The sequence below is a fragment of the Chelonus insularis genome, unplaced genomic scaffold (assembly GCF_013357705.1).
Source record: "Chelonus insularis isolate UGA/USDA-ARS -01 unplaced genomic scaffold, ASM1335770v1 contig_326_pilon, whole genome shotgun sequence".
Taxonomy (NCBI): domain Eukaryota; kingdom Metazoa; phylum Arthropoda; class Insecta; order Hymenoptera; family Braconidae; genus Chelonus; species Chelonus insularis.
In genome coordinates this window covers 176,620-192,819 of record NW_023276496.1, presented here as the reverse complement: position 1 = coordinate 192,819, position 16,200 = coordinate 176,620, and the positions used below count along the sequence as shown (strand labels likewise).

Below are 16,200 nucleotides of genomic sequence, written 5' to 3'. Positions count from 1 at the left end.
TCTACAAAAATATTTTCTTAATAGATATTTTTAATAATTATAAAAAATTAAAATAATAAGTCCTAAAAAAATTCATAATATATCCCTAATATTGTTGACCATTTACCTTATTATCTTATTAAATCTATACTTGGATTGCATTGATAAATGATAATCTGCAAAAAATGTCTCTAAGTAACAAATTATTCTACATTGCATCAACGAGCACTCGTTCATTAAACTTCATTAATTATTCAAGAACACTCACAGAAAATAATCATATAACATAAACAATTAATTTATTTCTGTTGCTTTACTAGAATGAGTTGTCATTTCTATATCATCTTCATCGATTTTTCTCATCCTTGTTAATTCTGTAGAATGAGATCTGAAAATTAAATATTGTTACATAAAAGTGTAAAATAAGCTCCCTAATTGGATGCGTTGATTAAATATAATACCTCATTTGTGCTTCCTCGGCTTCTCGCTGTTTTCTTTGACCCTGCAATGCTCTAAATGCCACACATATAATTACCATAAGAATAGGAATTAAACATCCAAGGATAATACCAGATGTAATACCAGCTTGTCGAGAACTATATTCTTGTTGACCTATGACACAAAACAAAAGGTAATACATCTAAACTACATGCATTGTGCCTAATTAATTAGAGGAATTGGAAATTTTAATACATTAATGAAAATTTCCATTCCACATTTATAAAAATTACAAAATCTATTTTATTTTCATGTTTCAAAATGATAAAATTGGAAAATATTTTCTATCTATTTCTCTGCTTGTGGAATAGAAATTTATCATTTTTCCTTATTTTGTTTAAAATGTTTTTTATTAAACATTTAAAAACTTACAATCACTCACAAATAATTACAAATATTATACTGTGTATAATTATATCAGTAAGTATAAAATCATAAAGTCTTATATTTTGTAATACAGTAACTTAAAATAAAATATTTCTATTCCACACAACATACAGAAATATTGATTATTCATATAAAAAGTCAAATCTTTTAAAACAATTTAACTTCTTTAATATGTTATAAAAGGTAACCAACGATTATTACTAATATTAAAATATTTCATTTGTAAATATATAAAACTTATAACTAATGAGTTAGATTTCCTTAAAAAAGTGAACCAGAAGGCTACACGTCACTTTCTTTACTAGGACTGGCAGTTTTTCTATCGGATGTCGAATCAGAACTACTAGGTTCTTTCAAATCCCATTCCTTATCCTCAAACTCAATATTTGGTCTGTTAGGTAAAGGTTCATGGGTATAATAAACTCCGTCATAAGTTCGTCGTTTCATTAAACTTCCACTGGTATTAATGCTTGAGTCACTACTGGGGGAAATAGCTCTGTCAAAAGCTTTTAAAGGTGTTGCTCGAAGTGATAAAGATGAATCATTATCAATTCCCGAACCACGTTCAGAAAAACGCCACGATTTCGTCGAGCTATCTTGTTTTTGATTCTTTCGAATGCAAACAAAAATTGCTGCGATAAGAGCGAGAGCAGGGATTAGGAATGCACTTATAATACCCATAGTTGTCCAGGCAGTACGTTGAGAATATTCAATTTGACCTAGATATTTGGTTTTTAATTATTAGTCAACAACTACTGATTGAGTCAATAGCAAAAATCGAAATCACAATATTCTTAAATGATTAAACTTCATAAAGGCGTTTCTTCGTATTAAATTAATGAATATCTCAAATTTTAGTAAATTAATATTGTCATTATAGAAATTAATAAACAGTTGAGAATAAAATTAATATCCTTAAAACTTTTCCTCTTTATTTTCGAGAAAAATAATAAAAAGAAAAAAATTTGTAAAATACTCACGAAGGCATTCAGTATATCCATATTCTGGAATATCCCATCGACCATCAGGCATGCAAGTGCGACGTTGATCTCCAATTAAAACAAAGTCTTGATTACATTCAAACGTTACTTTTGTACCAGGTACAAATAAAAAGTTACTCTTTCGTCCGAATCTTGGAGTTTCAAGAATACCACAAGATATAGCTGAAATCAATATTTTTAATTAATGTACAACGATTTTTTTATACATTTTATAATCTTTAATGAAGTATTAATTACTTACTTCTTTCAGAATTGATTGTTTTAATTTGAGTAAGAGTGTCGTAATAATTTTTTGTAAAATGTGCTAAATCGCGATTTAAAGTCATTGCATAGTCATATTGGCATTGATATGATTCTCCGCATAATTCGTGAGCTCGGGTAATATCAATAGAACTATAAATAAAGGAACATTAATTAGGAAAAAAATGACAAAATGAAAACATACATTATTTATAGTAATTTTAAGATTATACCGATTAAAGGAAATAAAATCTTCCGGCCGTCTTCGCCATTCAGGAGCAAATGTTTTATTAGCAAAATGACTAGCGGTTCTTCCGAATTCTCGTACAAACAAAGTGCCTCCTTTATATTGATCGCTTTTATCTTCCAGCATCCAGTTGATAGCGAAATCTTTATGAGCTGCTTCGAAATTATCAAGATTTCCAATTGGAACTTGACGTCCATCAGGTAATGTAAAGTCATCTAAAATATCATTACTCCAGTTTCCTAACAGACCTTTTGTCTTGTTCTAAAATCGATATTTATTATTGAAATTTCTTCAAAACTAAAATTTTAAAAAGAAATAACTTTTCATAAAAAACTGTACCATATAAGTCCATGGTAGATAAACCCTTGCAGACATGAACCCTTGATTTTCAACTACTTCAATGCCCGCACCAGTATCAAACATGATTATAACTTCACTTTGATTTAATATATACGTAGGAGTATAAACAACAACGCCAGGGAAGTGTTGAAATTTTAAAGATTGTCGATCGAAATAAACACGACGTTTATCCGCAAAAACATCCAAACGATATCTCCATTGAGCTATGGGTGGTCTTATCCGAACTTCTATTATTGCAGAATTATTTCCACGAGCTAAAAATATAAAAAAGTGATAAATATAGTACAAATATAAACACACTTTTAAGGAAAAGAACCTCTAAAATTATTTACCTACTACTGATGATAATTGAGTTCCACGAACTTCACCGTAAAAATTATTTCCAACTTGCTCAAACCGTCCTTGTATATCTAACTTGTCTTTTTCATCATCAACACGTACCAAAACAAATTCACCTTTGCCATTAAATGTATATGCTAAATTATCGAAAGTTACTATATGAGGATCTCCAAACACAGCTGCTACAGCTGGTGGTTGATATGCAATGCAATCTTGACTCGGTCTTCTCTCAAATCTTAAAGTTTCACAACCAACTGCTTGTTCCTCTTGCCATAAACAACAAGAGTACATTGGCACTACGTCATGATACCAATGTGAGAGAGTAGGAACTTTGTTAGCTTCATTCCATGGTAAGAATCCTAAATTGTGAGATCGATGAGGTTTCGAGCCCCATTGTTGATCATAAGTCAACATCAAATACCCATTTTTATCATAACAGCACTGTTGTTCAGATCCATCCAAGCTAATCAACATTTAAAAAATATGATATTTACCTATAAAACTTCTACTCAAAAAGATTATTAATAAAAAACAAAAAAAAATTACTTTGGTGCACCAGTTTTGACACAATGAACAGCGCCTTGATTATAATAACAGTCAGGGTTAGAATCCTTATCACAATCATAGTCTGGTAAAAATCGTCCTTTGTCATAAAATGCATGTTCCATTTTGCAAGGACATAATGCAACTTCTGCAGCAAAATTTTTTAAATATCGATCATTCATAATCCATCGATCACACATTTTTTGAGGCCATTTATTTCCATATAACCTTTCCCACTGTGGACCAAAATACCAAGCGAGAGGAATCGGTTTACTCCACAGAACACTAGAATATATCATAGTTATTCGTGATATGAATGACAATTCACTACATAAAATTAGCTTAAAATAAACTTACGGAGTAATTTCTAAACCGGAATATTCAGTGGGAGTAGTTAAATTAATTTGTATGAATCCGAATTGCATATCGATATGATATGGATTTTCTCGATTTCTATAAGAGGCTGGCACGATGGTATATTCTCCATTATTAATGACACCTCTCTAAAATATTCAAATTTAATTACTTATTTAGTATATTAGTAGATTAACTTTTTCAAAAACTGAAAACTTCTTAATGAATTAATTGACTGTCACAAACTTGGTATAATTCAATAGGTTGATAACACTCAAATAGTTGAGGAATACATTTTAAAATTTTAAAAGATCAAATTACCAACCTCAAGTAAATCGATATATTCAAATTCAGGTCGGATAGTCGTCTCGCGATACCCCCAAATTGATATCTGAACTTCAGCATTCAAGTTACTGGTTAGATTATATGCATCCCAGGTGATTTTGATCTCTCGAGGATCGCGTTCATGAACTGCTCTAGTTGAGAAGAATATTTTCTCTGTTGCGGTAGCAGGAGTTTCTATCGTCAATAAGAATTAATTATAAACAAAATCAATTTTCCAGAAATCAATAACATAGTATATAAATATTTCTTCAATAAGATATTTCCTTCTAGGTGTAATTTACCAATAAAGTATTTTCCTTTCCAATCATATCTGCCACTATTAATAGCCACCGCAAATCGAATATAACCTTCAGCTTTAACGAATGGTTGTACACAGATAGCCCGATTTCTATCTATCACCGTACCAACAACCTCTTCAGTATCAAATCGACATCGTATTTTATCGGTTTTCTCAAAACATGGTCCAGTGATATTTACAACTGTTCCTCCAAGCATATTTCCACTTTCGGGTGCAAAAACGAGTGGGAGATTAGCACCAGCTGTCAATTTTATTATCATTTATAAATAAAATCACATTGGCATAATTATTTAGAATATTTGCAAATGCTTACCGATATCCTTATTACAAGTACCAAGCATGATTTTTTCATCAATTCTAAATATATGTCGTCCTCTAAATCCATTAGCCCATCCACGACTGGTTAAATCTCTCAAAGTTGATGCTTGGGAATAGGGAGAATATTCGTAGCTTCGTGTTCCATTTCCAGCATTAAATCCAATCTAAAAATAATTTCAGATAGAAGCTATTGCTCTATTGTATTAAAAACAGTAAATAACTTACATAAGCTGGAACTCCACCTTCACCACCAGTGGTATCACCACCAGCTTCAGTATGACTACTCCACTGTAAATCCAAGTAATTGAATATTGCATATGTGTAAACTTCATCGGTGGCCAATACTAGTTGGAAAGTGTTGGTTTTGAACAAAGAATTATCGATACCACCAGCAAATGACATATTTTTCCATGTTACAATAACTGCATGCTTCGGATCAAAAGAATCTGAACCCACAACTCCTTCTCTGATATCCCACTTCACTCGTTCTCTCATTTCTACGCCAAATTGGTCAGTTCTTTTTTGCAAATCCCTTTCTTGTCTGTAAATTGAATTTACAAAAACAAATTAATCAATATTTCTATGCATATGTGTGAATGAAGAATATAATTGAAAAATTCAGTGTTGGTACCTGAAGTAGATACCCGGTTTACGTTGATCGTTATCAGTGGGTCTAAGTTTACCAATTCGGCATTTACTAAAAAAGATACCGATAAAAGCAGGATCATTTTTCTTCGGCCAATCTTTGACAGGAAAAACTAATGGATATGTGTAATATTCTGGTGGATCACTGAATTCCAAATAACCGTTCATAGAAATCTAAAAAATAGGTTTTACGATATGAAACTTTTTTACTGATATAGAAATGTGAAATTGTAAATAATGTAATACATTAATTCATTTTATAGTGTTGAAAACTTTTATGCCCAATCAAATGAGATTATAAAAAGCAAAAATTTCAACGATGAATCGTTACAATTGGTCGTAATTTATATAGTTCCTTGCACAAAAATAGTTTTTATGTTAAACGACCTTTGTAATTACGTTAAGTTTCTTAAATTACTACCCCATAACTTACTCGAGTATAATTATAGCGGAAGCCAAAAAATGGTAGTTGGAAATTAAAATTTTTATGGATCTGGGGCATTGAAGAGTGTACATCGGTTTGGTAGTCACCCATATTATTATCACCACCCTTGTCAAAATACCAATACATCATTTCTGATCGAATTTTGCGCCATCGGTCTTCTGGTATCACATAATCACCAATGGTAAATTCCGGTGATGGAGCATATCTATTTGCTTCAGGATCTTCTGAATCTATAATAAAAGTATTATTCATATATTAATTTTGTTAATTTTATTTATTCAAAAAATTCATTTATTAAGCAAATGAATAAATATAATTTATTATGATAATTAAAGATCTTGTTTGTAAGGGATTATATATTTGAAGGTTTAAAAATAAAGATATAAATAAATTGTGCTGAATTATAAATAATTTAGTAGAAAATTTAATAATCCGGTGATTCATTGTCGATTTATGTTTGAGTGAGTAACTGATAACAATAGATAACAAAGAAGTAATCAAAATTGTCGTGAATTGTATCAAAAAATCTTAGTATAATCAACACATGCTAGTAATATTGGTGTACTTAATATTACTCATTCATCTAACTAATCATTGCTGGCTTATGAATAAATAGTTTTTTCTTGTTAAAAAAGAATCACTGAAATAAAAACTAAGAGAATCTCCCGTTAAGTAAAGATAAATGGAGGGTTACGCCCATTGATAACAAGTTACTCACCATAACGAACGTATTTTTCACTTTTCATAATGTTGCTCCCATTTAGAAGACTTTTTGCTATTTCTACTTGATCGTGATGTTCTCCATTTACATCTTCAACTTCCACTTCAGGATTAAGAAATTCTTCATTTTCATTTTTATTATCAGAATAATTTTCCTTTACAGTTTCATCATCTCCAACGATCTCTAATATTCTAGGCTTTATTACTACATCTTCATCATTTTCAATAGGTGCTTCAGGAGCTACAGACCAATCATCAGATAATTTTTCATGATCAATTGATGCTAATAACGGTAAACTAGAATTATTACACACTACAGATCCATTATTTATTTGTGAATATGCAAAATTTACACAAAAAACACTAATAACAATGGCTATATTCAATGATTGTGATAATAAGTCTTTCTTATTTTCTCGCATTTTTAAGACGAGAAAATGACCGGTAATGATAGACTGTGATTCTACACTAAGACCAAACTCGTGAGCAGGTACAACTACAGGTGATATCACTGAAGATATCATCGTGCTATCCCGTGATAAAGTCTACGCTTATCTTCCTATCTTCAAACATCCCTAGTATGAGTTACATTCAAAGATATAGATAGACCCTTCGGCCCCATTTCCTGTAAGAAACTTGTTATGAGTGAAAAACTATAAAGATAATACTTTTAACACCGAATACACTTCAAAAACTAATGAAAGAATAACACCGAAAACTGTGATTTATTTTTTCACTTTTTTATCATAATAGTTCAATTTTTATTTAAATATTGGTTTTCATATATGTAGTTTTATTATAATAATTATGCTATAATAGACGATAAATATAATAGAAAATTGATAAGAAAATAGTCTTACATGATTAATTTGTCAAAGTACCAAATGAGATGATTTATTTTCATCATAAATGCTTTCATACGATTGAAATCAACTACAGTATTGTATTTATGATAAAAGTGCTCTAATGAAATAAATATCAGACAAAAGGAAGCTTACATATTATCTAATAAGTGTAATACGATTGGAAGTGTAAATTAAAATAATATAACTAATTTATTGAATTTTTAATAATTTTTCAAACATTAATTAGAAACAAAATGTCAGTTGATGTACTTTTTTGAATTATTCATTTACAAAATTCGAATATAAATACAAATGAAAAATGTTTATAATTGTTTGAAAAAAATTATGAATTTTTTTGTTTTATGTATTTACTTTGATATAATCAATATAATCATCTGAATATTTTTTGATAAAGAAAAATTATGAGAAAAAAAAAGTCGAAGTCTTCGTTCATAAAATAAAAGAACACATCCATGATTGCATTGTGTTGAATGTTTGTAAACTCTTTAAGAAGATGAAGAGTTATCTCCATTACTATCTAGGTATCCTCCAGATCCATTCACAACAAACGATGTACCCAGACCATACAAATGACCACAATATTTTGCATCATCAATATTATCCTCGAAAAACATCTAAAATAACGCATGGTAAGTAATAGCTTCTAATATATATATATATATATATATAATAATTCAATTATGTTTTTAAAAAATGTATTATCTCAATTAAATTCTCATCTTTTGAATAAACTTATCATTTGTAACTGCACTGTTAGAATAATATATAAAAACAGAATGTTTACGAACCTCGCGCATTTTAAAGAAAACCATTCCTGTTAGAAGTGAATCGGAACCTGCTTGATGCTGTGGTCCAACTCGCTGTAATTCTAATTGTTCTGCGACTTCTTGTAATCCACCTTTCAAATTCTTACAGGACTTCATTAAGTACTGATAAAAAGCATCATTTTAATATTATGTTTATTTATGGAAAAAATGTTTACATTTGAATACTTACTTTTACATCATAAATCGTTGGAAAATATATCCTTAGAAGCTCAAAAAACTCGCTTTCTTCTTGAGGTAAATTTTGATCGGTGAGGAGTTTTAATAAATACCCAAAGTCATAACCCGAATGAAATGATAGCCATTTGATGTCATCCATCAATACAATTCCAGATGTCATGAGTAATTCTGCAAAATCCAATGGATCGATACCTTCTTCTTCGTGTTTTTTAAATTGAATACCACTATTTTGTAACATGTCTATGCTGTCCTGTGCGTACATATCTTCTCTAAAATTCAATGAATATAAAATTTGAGAATTTATAGACCAAATTTATGTAAATACTAGTATTAAAAAACCATCTTACTGCAAATTAAATTTAAAGTTGAATTGCCAAGTAGTAAAACCACCTCCTGGAGTATTACCCGACTCATCGAGAAATGTAAGTCCCAACTGAATGATTCGTAAAAGGTCTACATTACAACGTAACAATTGATATTGATAGTCTGCACTAGTTCTAAATTCGCCTAAAAATCATAAATAATACTTGATGGTTTAAAAGATTTCAGTTTAATGAACTGGAAGGGTAAGAAATTAAATACCTATGGGTCTTGCAACAACCCCCGGGAACTCTGTGTCCATCGCGATGTACTGGTATTGTTGTACAACTTGTCGAATCGTACGAAATTCATCTTCAAGATTGTGAGCCCAAACATCACGAATTCCACATTCTTCATTAGTGGGCATAGTACCCCCACCCTTTACTGCGGGATTCACTCCACCTGTATTGAAAAAATAATTAATAAAATGACATAATTTAAAGAATATTCATTAAAAATTACTGTGAAACTGAAATCCTTTAAGGCTTCCTTTGCCTTACCGCTTGTACTTTTCCTGACCATTTGAAGTTGATGTATGTTGCTATAGAATAAGATTGTGAGTCATATTATTTTATCTACGCACTTCGTTAATTTGGACTATAAGAATAAATGAAAAAGAAAAACAATTAATGTACAGGGATTGAGAATTTTAATTGAATAACACTAAAAGCAAAATTGTTACTATTTTCAATTCACAAATCAAAGTAATTTCAACAATCTAGAATAAATGTATTTAACTTTTTCATAATGTTTATTTATAACTACTTGTTCTAATCAGACTATTTGAAAAGTAATAATCATAATATTATTGAATTGAAAATCGAATTTTCATCATTGTATCACCGTCAGTATTTCCCCGCCAAAATTTTCACTTATTAGCACAGAAGAGGTTAAGACTATTAACTTGCTTATTATGTTTATAATTTATTGTTTAATTATTTAATTTCATTCTAGATTATTCTAAAATTACTTATTCTTAGATTAAAACATAATCTTATTTCATTTTTAGCAAGCAAACAATAAACAAGTACTTCTATTTTTCAATAATAAAGTAGAAAAAATCAATTGCGATTAATGATTGTTAAACAGATATTGTAAATAAAAAAACCTTTAAAAATTATATTTTCAAAAATATTTACCCTCATCAGAGGTTAATTTTAGTCATTCTTTACACAAAACACACATATACTATGCTCTCTCTAGTGACTAGAAATATGTATTGCTCATTTTAGTTTTGCTATCAGTTTTACCAAAGCAAAGAAAAATCAATAATGGAAGAATATTTTCTCTGAATGATACCAACAGAATGAGAACATTACGGTACTGCCATCTGAGATCGGTAATCTAAATGAGAAAAATTTTTGCGCAAAATTTAAAATACTTTAGAAAATAATTATTCAGAGAAATTATTTTAGCTCATACTTATGATAAAAAAAATATTATTCTAATTATAAAATGCTGAATTTCTAAATAAAAAATATAATTATTTGCATTAGAACTTTGCTCAGTAGTAATTGAAATTGAGAAAAAGCGATGGTTTATTTGAGAACATGAAACAGATTATTCATTAAAAAATTATCAATTTATTAAAACACATAAGACAATTTTCCAATCTGAGATAGTAATACTTTATAGCACATTTCTAGACTAGTTACTTAAAAACTCACGGTATTACTTATTTCAGTGTAATTTTCATTATGTTACAATATTTATAGGAGTTTTTTATAGCAAATCCAATCTAAAACGATCTTTAATCTACATAAAAAGTTGATAAAATTTATATAAATATCTAATAATAAAAAGAAGAAAATATATGTACAGCTAGCATAGAAAAATTTTGAATAATAATTACCACTCTTCTAAAATTGAATTCAAAGTATACTTTGTGCTAACATAGAAATTAATTTCATGAATAAAAACATCATTTAAAGTTAATAAAATAGATAAGTTAAAAATTAAAGCATTTGCTTAAGTATAATATGTGTACGACGACGGGCATAAATCTCATTACTGAATGGATCCAGAAGGTCCTGGTATTTGGTTACTCTTGGCTTATGTGGTTTACGGATTTCTCGTGGTACTTCATTTGGACTTATTGAATTATAAATTAATTGAAATTTGTATGGGTCGACTTCTGGTGTTTTGAGTCTTCTTGCTCGGCCTGGGTTTATTTCTTCATCTTTGAGTGCTCTTGGTTTTCTAAGGTCAGATTCTTCACAGTTAGTTCCTTTTGATTTTCCTGAGTTCGAATTTCGATTTTGGACTGGTTTCGATTTTCCTGAGTTCAAATCATGATTTTGAACTGGTTTGGAGCTTCTTGAGTTTATATTTTGATTTTGGACTGGTTTCGATTTTCCTGAGTTCAAATCGTGATTTTGAACTGGTTTGGAGCTTCTTGAGTTTATATTTTGATTTTGAACTGGTTGTGATTTTTCTGAGTTTAAATCTTGATTTTGGGCTTGTTGTCTTTTTTTTACGCTAAAATAATGGGCTACTGGTTTCAGTTCAGCTAAGTCCACAACATGATAGTGAACTGCAGGTTGTGCTTCCTCTAAATTCATATCTTGATGTTGGGCTGTTGATTTTGATTTGCCCGAGGTTACATATTGACATTGAGCTGGTAGTCTTGATTTTCCTGAATTTATGTCTTTATTTTGAGCTGCTCTCGATTTGCCAGAGTTCACATCTTGATATTGGGCCTGTGGTTTTGACGTGACGAAGTTCACATTTTGATATTGGGCCTGTGGTTTTGACGTGCCGAAGTTCACATCTTGATATTGGGCCTGTGGTTTTGACATGACGAAGTTCACATTTTGATATTGGGCCTGTGGTTTTGACGTGCCGTAGTTCACATCTTGATATTGGGCCTGTGGTTTTGACGTGTCGAAGTTTACATCTTGATATTGGTCAAAATCGTGATAGTTATTTCCTCTAAATCTAAGTGAGTCATAATCTCGATATCTGAGGTCTCCTGATTTGCATCTAATTGGACTGATTGACGGAGATTTATAGAAAGACCTTGCTGATGACCTTCCAGATGACCATCCTGATGATCTTCCTGAATGTATACTTCTATAATATACACTTAAGAGCGTACTTGATCTTGGCAAGTGAGGGAGTTTCTTTGGAATAGAAATCCAACCATCAATATCGGCTTCTTCTTGATATCTTGTTTGATCAATGTTAACGTTGGCTTCCAAACTCCAGTCACATTCAGGAGAACATGAAATGCTAGAGATTAGGTCTTCACCATCAGAATTTTTTAAAGATATTGATCCTGACATAACTCCAGATGATGTTGATAATACTTCACATTCACTTCCAAGTTCGTCATCTTCAAAGTCATCAACGGGGTTGTTGTTATTGTTAGAAGCAGCAGAACTACTACTACTGCTACTACTGCTACTACTGCTACTACTGCTACTAATAACTATGGAATTATTTTCATCGTCTGCGTTGCTGTGTTCCAGTACTTGAACCAATTTTTTGACAAAGCGCCTTGAACTTCGAGGGATACCAGTTTCACGTGTTCGCATTTGACATTTTTTCTTCAATTCTTCAACAATATCCTCAACAAGACTAGTATCGCAGTTCAGATTACATTCAGACCAATTCACATCTTTTGTTTCTTCATGCCTTACTTCTGTATATGATAGAATAGGTGATTTCGCTTTAGATTGGTTCTTTTCTTTTAATTCTATTTGTCGCGAAATAGGTGACTTACTTTCAATTTTTTTTAATTCTCTTTCTTGTTGTTTTAATTTTAGCTGTCGTACAACAGATGAGTGTTTTTGAAACAAATTTTCTGTAAATTCGTATTGCTGCATTATCATAAACCTCATAGCGGGTGAAATTTCTTCGAATTTTTTGACTTCTTCTTTTTCTTCTTTCAATTCTGTCGGCGGTAGTGTAAATAATTTTTTTTCGGATCTTTTAATTTCTTTTTGTTCTTCTTTCAATTCTGTCGGTGGTAGTGTAAATAATTTTTTTTCGGATCTTTTAATTTCTTTTTGTTCTTCTTTTAATTCTGTCGGTGGTAGTGTAAATAATTTTCTTTCGGATCTTATAACTTCTTTTTTTTCTTCTTTCAATTCTGTCGGCGGTAGTGTAAATAATTTTCTGTCGGATCTTTTAATTTCTTTTTGTTCTTCTTTTAATTCTGTCGGTGGTAGTGTAAATAATTTTCTGTCGGATCTTTTAATTTCGCTCTTTGTTCTTCTAATTTTGGCTGACGTAAAACAGGTGATTTGTTTTCTGGTCTTTTTATTTCTTCTACCTCTTTTTTCAGTTTTGTTTGTCGTAACATAGGTATGATTGGTGATTCTCCTTGAAATAGTTCTGTTTCTAACTCTTGTTGTTTTATTTTTATTTTCTGAACCGTAAACATTTTCTGGGATCTATTAACTTCATTTTTTTGTTCTTTTAATTCTGTCTGTGGTGGGACAGGTGACATCCATTCGGATTTATGTACGTCTTTCTCTTGTTCTTTGAACATTGGCTGTCGTAGAATGGATGATTTTTCTTTGGATTTTTTTGCTTCTTCTTCCATTTCTTTTTGTAGTAGAATAGGTGATTTTCCTTTAGTTTTCGTAAAAGTTTCTGATAAAATTTCAAGTGGAGGAGGTGGTGGTGGATGATCAGGCGGATCTTCATAGTTTTCATTAATAGTTTTCAAAAGACTTGGAGATTTAAATGTGAATGGACTGCTAAGATATGATAACCTTCCAAAATTGTCGATGAAGGTTCTTGATACAGGTATTGGTGTAACGTTGAGGTCTACTGAATCTTCTTGATCAAATGAAGATTGTTCATGATTAGCTTCCTTTTTTGAGTTTTGATTAGTCAATGGCGAATTATCTTCAGATATCGAAAGATTCACACCTGACGCATAAGGATTCAGATTTTTAACAGGACTATTATTAACACTTGTATTATCGCTAGTTGTAGTGCTATTAGAATTATTGTTGCTAGTTGTTGGGGTACTAGTTGTAGTACCAGTGGTTGTAGTAGTGTTACTGGTTGTAGTATTATTACTGGTTTTAGTAGTGTTACTGGTTGTAGTATTACTACTGGTTGTAGTACTGTTACTGGTTGTAGTAGAAGAAGTTTTATTTTGTCGATGAAGTTTGTCTCGTTTAACGAAGATGTTATCAGCAACTTTAGGAGATATTAATGGAAGATCCAATAGAGCTGGTTTCAAACTAGCTCTCTTTTTTAAGACGTCTGAAATTGATATGTCAAGTGATGGATCAAGCTTTTCATCTGGAGCTAATTCCTTTGCAGGGAAAACCAAGTTGATGTGCTTGATTTTTCTCGATGGCGATATTTTCGGGAATGATTTGCTTATATAACTTGATTTTCTTAGCTTACTAATTTTATTATTATTTGATTCTTGTTTCTTATTTGGTGATATTTTCGTCCATACTGAAACGGTATTGTTGAAATTCTTGGGCGGTACAGCTTTAGATGAAGTTACACCACCATATGACGAATTCATTGGTTTACCACCATTTTTTGGCGAATCTGAAATCAGAATTATTCATTAATATTCTGTATAATACGATGGAGTAAAATCGAGCAGTAATTTATAATGGAAAATTTATTTATGAATTATAAAAACGAATTACTTAAACTCACCATAATATTTCTGAAGAATACGCGAAGCATTTGTGTTTTGTTGTTTGCTATTTTCACTTTTCCAAGGAGCAGGACGTAATTCAATGGGTGTAGTATTCATTAAAATTTTTGGTGGCTTCGATGAACTGTTTAAGTACCACTCGGGAATTGATAATTTTTCTAAGCATCGCTGAACTTTTATTTCGGCTTCACTCATCTTTTTTCTTGCTAATTTGTCCTGCAAACAGACATCAATGGAATCAGTAAATATGCATAAATTTACCGTCAAAACGGTTAATTGTTAATATAATTTAAAACATCTGTAAATTCAAAGAAAGAAAAATCACAATATTCGGATTCTTACAATCTTAAATAAAAAATTTTTAAAATAGAGACCCAAATACTCTCAAGACTCTCAAATAATTATATCAATAATTATAAAAAAAGCGCACAAACTCACAATAAAAACTCTAATTGTGCACTCATAAAATTATAATTATTTTCTTTAATTCCAAAAATGGAATTAAATTTAAAATTTAAATAAATTAAAAAAATCAAAGAATAAAATTGAATTACCTTTGGACTGTCTCGGAAGATAGGAAGCATATTACTTTTAATCCAAATTGACGGAAAATCCATTTTTAATTCACTTCACATGTATTTTTATCACAACGACTGAAGTCTAATTAAATGTTTTTATAATAAGGGACACAATACACTCATATCATTTATTCAAAACTCCAAAATAAAAATAAAGTATCAGTAGTGGACTCTTCTTGCACAAACAAACACTTATAAATGGATATATAATCAGTCTCGGTTGGATGCGTGAAGCAAACTGAGCTTGAAGAAACATTGAAGCGACTCGTAATTTGCAGGGGTAGAGCTAAAAGAGGGAGAAATATTGAAAAATGCAGCCAATAGCATGCGCCAATTTAATCCTCTTGTCTTACTAAGGTCATTTGGATGCCCAAAATTTCCCAACTACCTGATTACTACGGCTACCTCCATCTATTTTCTACTGAGTAATGAATTGCAGGGAGTCGTTTTGGGTCTTAGTGAAACAAATTCCTTGGTCAAATAAAATTTACAGTTTCAATGGAAGATTTTCATGGACAGTGAAGGATCAAGGGATTTAAGTGTCGCCAAAAAGTCATAAAATGTCTAGTGATTGATTTGTTCTGTTTTGAACTTAGGCTCCAAAAGACAAACGTCGCATTTACAACACTTGAGAAAATTTAATGTGAAAGTTTCTTTCATATAATATATTTAAGTTCAAACAACTAATTATGTTTAATTTTTTTCATCTACACTTGATGATTAGTTTAACTTTGTAATTAACTAAAAAGTATTTCTAATCTTCACATTTGACCATTTTTAGAATGTTAAAAATGATCGTAATAAAATTCAATAATAGTCTGTCATTACTGATGTTCTCTAAAAAGATCTAATCTTAATGAGGCCACTTTAATGCCAATTTACTAAAGAACAGTTCGCATCTCTACTAATTGGAAAAAAAAAGCATACAATAAAAAATATTTTGTGTCATTTAGATGACGTGCAATTGCGTCTAATTTGTTTAAGATGACTGAAGAGTACATTAATAGTCTTCTCAGAACCTTACCTTTAATGCCA

The 16,200-nt window shown here is 30.5% G+C and overlaps 3 protein-coding genes across 9 annotated transcripts; all 3 read right to left on the bottom strand.

The window, feature by feature from the left end:
• Window positions 1-64: 64 nt before the first annotated feature.
• mesh (sushi domain containing 2 mesh) lies at window positions 65-7,235 on the bottom strand. Of its 3 annotated transcripts, XM_035081723.1 has the most exons (17): window positions 6,718-7,235; window positions 5,988-6,229; window positions 5,541-5,728; window positions 5,135-5,450; window positions 4,905-5,073; window positions 4,575-4,832; window positions 4,274-4,467; window positions 3,952-4,097; window positions 3,598-3,879; window positions 3,045-3,514; window positions 2,692-2,966; window positions 2,339-2,613; window positions 2,107-2,258; window positions 1,845-2,027; window positions 441-591; window positions 248-367; window positions 65-155 (listed from the first exon to the last, which is right to left on the bottom strand). In XM_035081723.1, exons 1-16 carry the CDS (start codon window positions 7,139-7,141, stop codon window positions 274-276), a joined length of 3,819 nt encoding a protein of 1,272 aa, XP_034937614.1. In that variant the 5' UTR covers window positions 7,142-7,235; the 3' UTR covers window positions 65-155; window positions 248-273. The 3 variants fall into 3 exon arrangements, with proteins under 3 accessions (XP_034937614.1, XP_034937613.1, XP_034937612.1); XM_035081722.1 differs by lacking the exon at window positions 65-155 and having other exon boundaries at window positions 227-367; XM_035081721.1 differs by lacking the exons at window positions 65-155; window positions 248-367; window positions 441-591 and adding an exon at window positions 950-1,583.
• A 516-nt stretch (window positions 7,236-7,751) lies between these two features.
• Window positions 7,752-10,209, bottom strand: Pop2 (CCR4-NOT transcription complex subunit Pop2). 5 transcript variants are annotated; one of them, XM_035081749.1, is made up of 7 exons: window positions 10,089-10,209; window positions 9,450-9,546; window positions 9,172-9,351; window positions 8,937-9,096; window positions 8,582-8,858; window positions 8,374-8,514; window positions 7,752-8,199 (listed from the first exon to the last, which is right to left on the bottom strand). In XM_035081749.1, exons 2-7 carry the CDS (start codon window positions 9,469-9,471, stop codon window positions 8,071-8,073), a joined length of 909 nt encoding a protein of 302 aa, XP_034937640.1. In that variant the 5' UTR covers window positions 9,472-9,546; window positions 10,089-10,209; the 3' UTR covers window positions 7,752-8,070. The 5 variants fall into 5 exon arrangements, with proteins under 5 accessions (XP_034937640.1, XP_034937641.1, XP_034937642.1 ...); XM_035081750.1 differs by having other exon boundaries at window positions 9,450-9,490; window positions 10,089-10,199; XM_035081751.1 differs by having other exon boundaries at window positions 10,058-10,173.
• A 303-nt stretch (window positions 10,210-10,512) lies between these two features.
• LOC118066035 (histone-lysine N-methyltransferase, H3 lysine-79 specific-like) lies at window positions 10,513-15,388 on the bottom strand. The gene is given in 4 exon segments (XM_035081754.1): window positions 10,513-13,098; window positions 13,101-14,472; window positions 14,587-14,803; window positions 15,142-15,388. Coding segments are annotated over 4 exon segments (3,846 nt in total). The 5' UTR covers window positions 15,205-15,388; the 3' UTR covers window positions 10,513-10,904.
• Between the last annotated feature and the right edge of the window lie 812 nt (window positions 15,389-16,200).

Coding starts and splice junctions, on each gene's coding strand:
- mesh (XM_035081721.1), bottom strand. CDS start 7,141: ATGCGAGAAAATAAGAAAGACTTATTATCACAATCATTGAATATAGCC. Junction 4,468..4,574: donor GAAAGGAAAATACTTTATTG/GTAAATTACACC, acceptor TATTGACGATAG/AAACTCCTGCTACCGCAACA. Junction 3,515..3,597: donor GTCAAAACTGGTGCACCAAA/GTAATTTTTTTT, acceptor AATGTTGATTAG/CTTGGATGGATCTGAACAAC.
- Pop2 (XM_035081749.1), bottom strand. CDS start 9,471: ATGGTCAGGAAAAGTACAAGCG. Junction 9,352..9,449: donor GGTCAGGAAAAGTACAAGCG/GTAAGGCAAAGG, acceptor TTTTCAATACAG/GTGGAGTGAATCCCGCAGTA. Junction 8,515..8,581: donor CAACGATTTATGATGTAAAA/GTAAGTATTCAA, acceptor GCTTTTTATCAG/TACTTAATGAAGTCCTGTAA.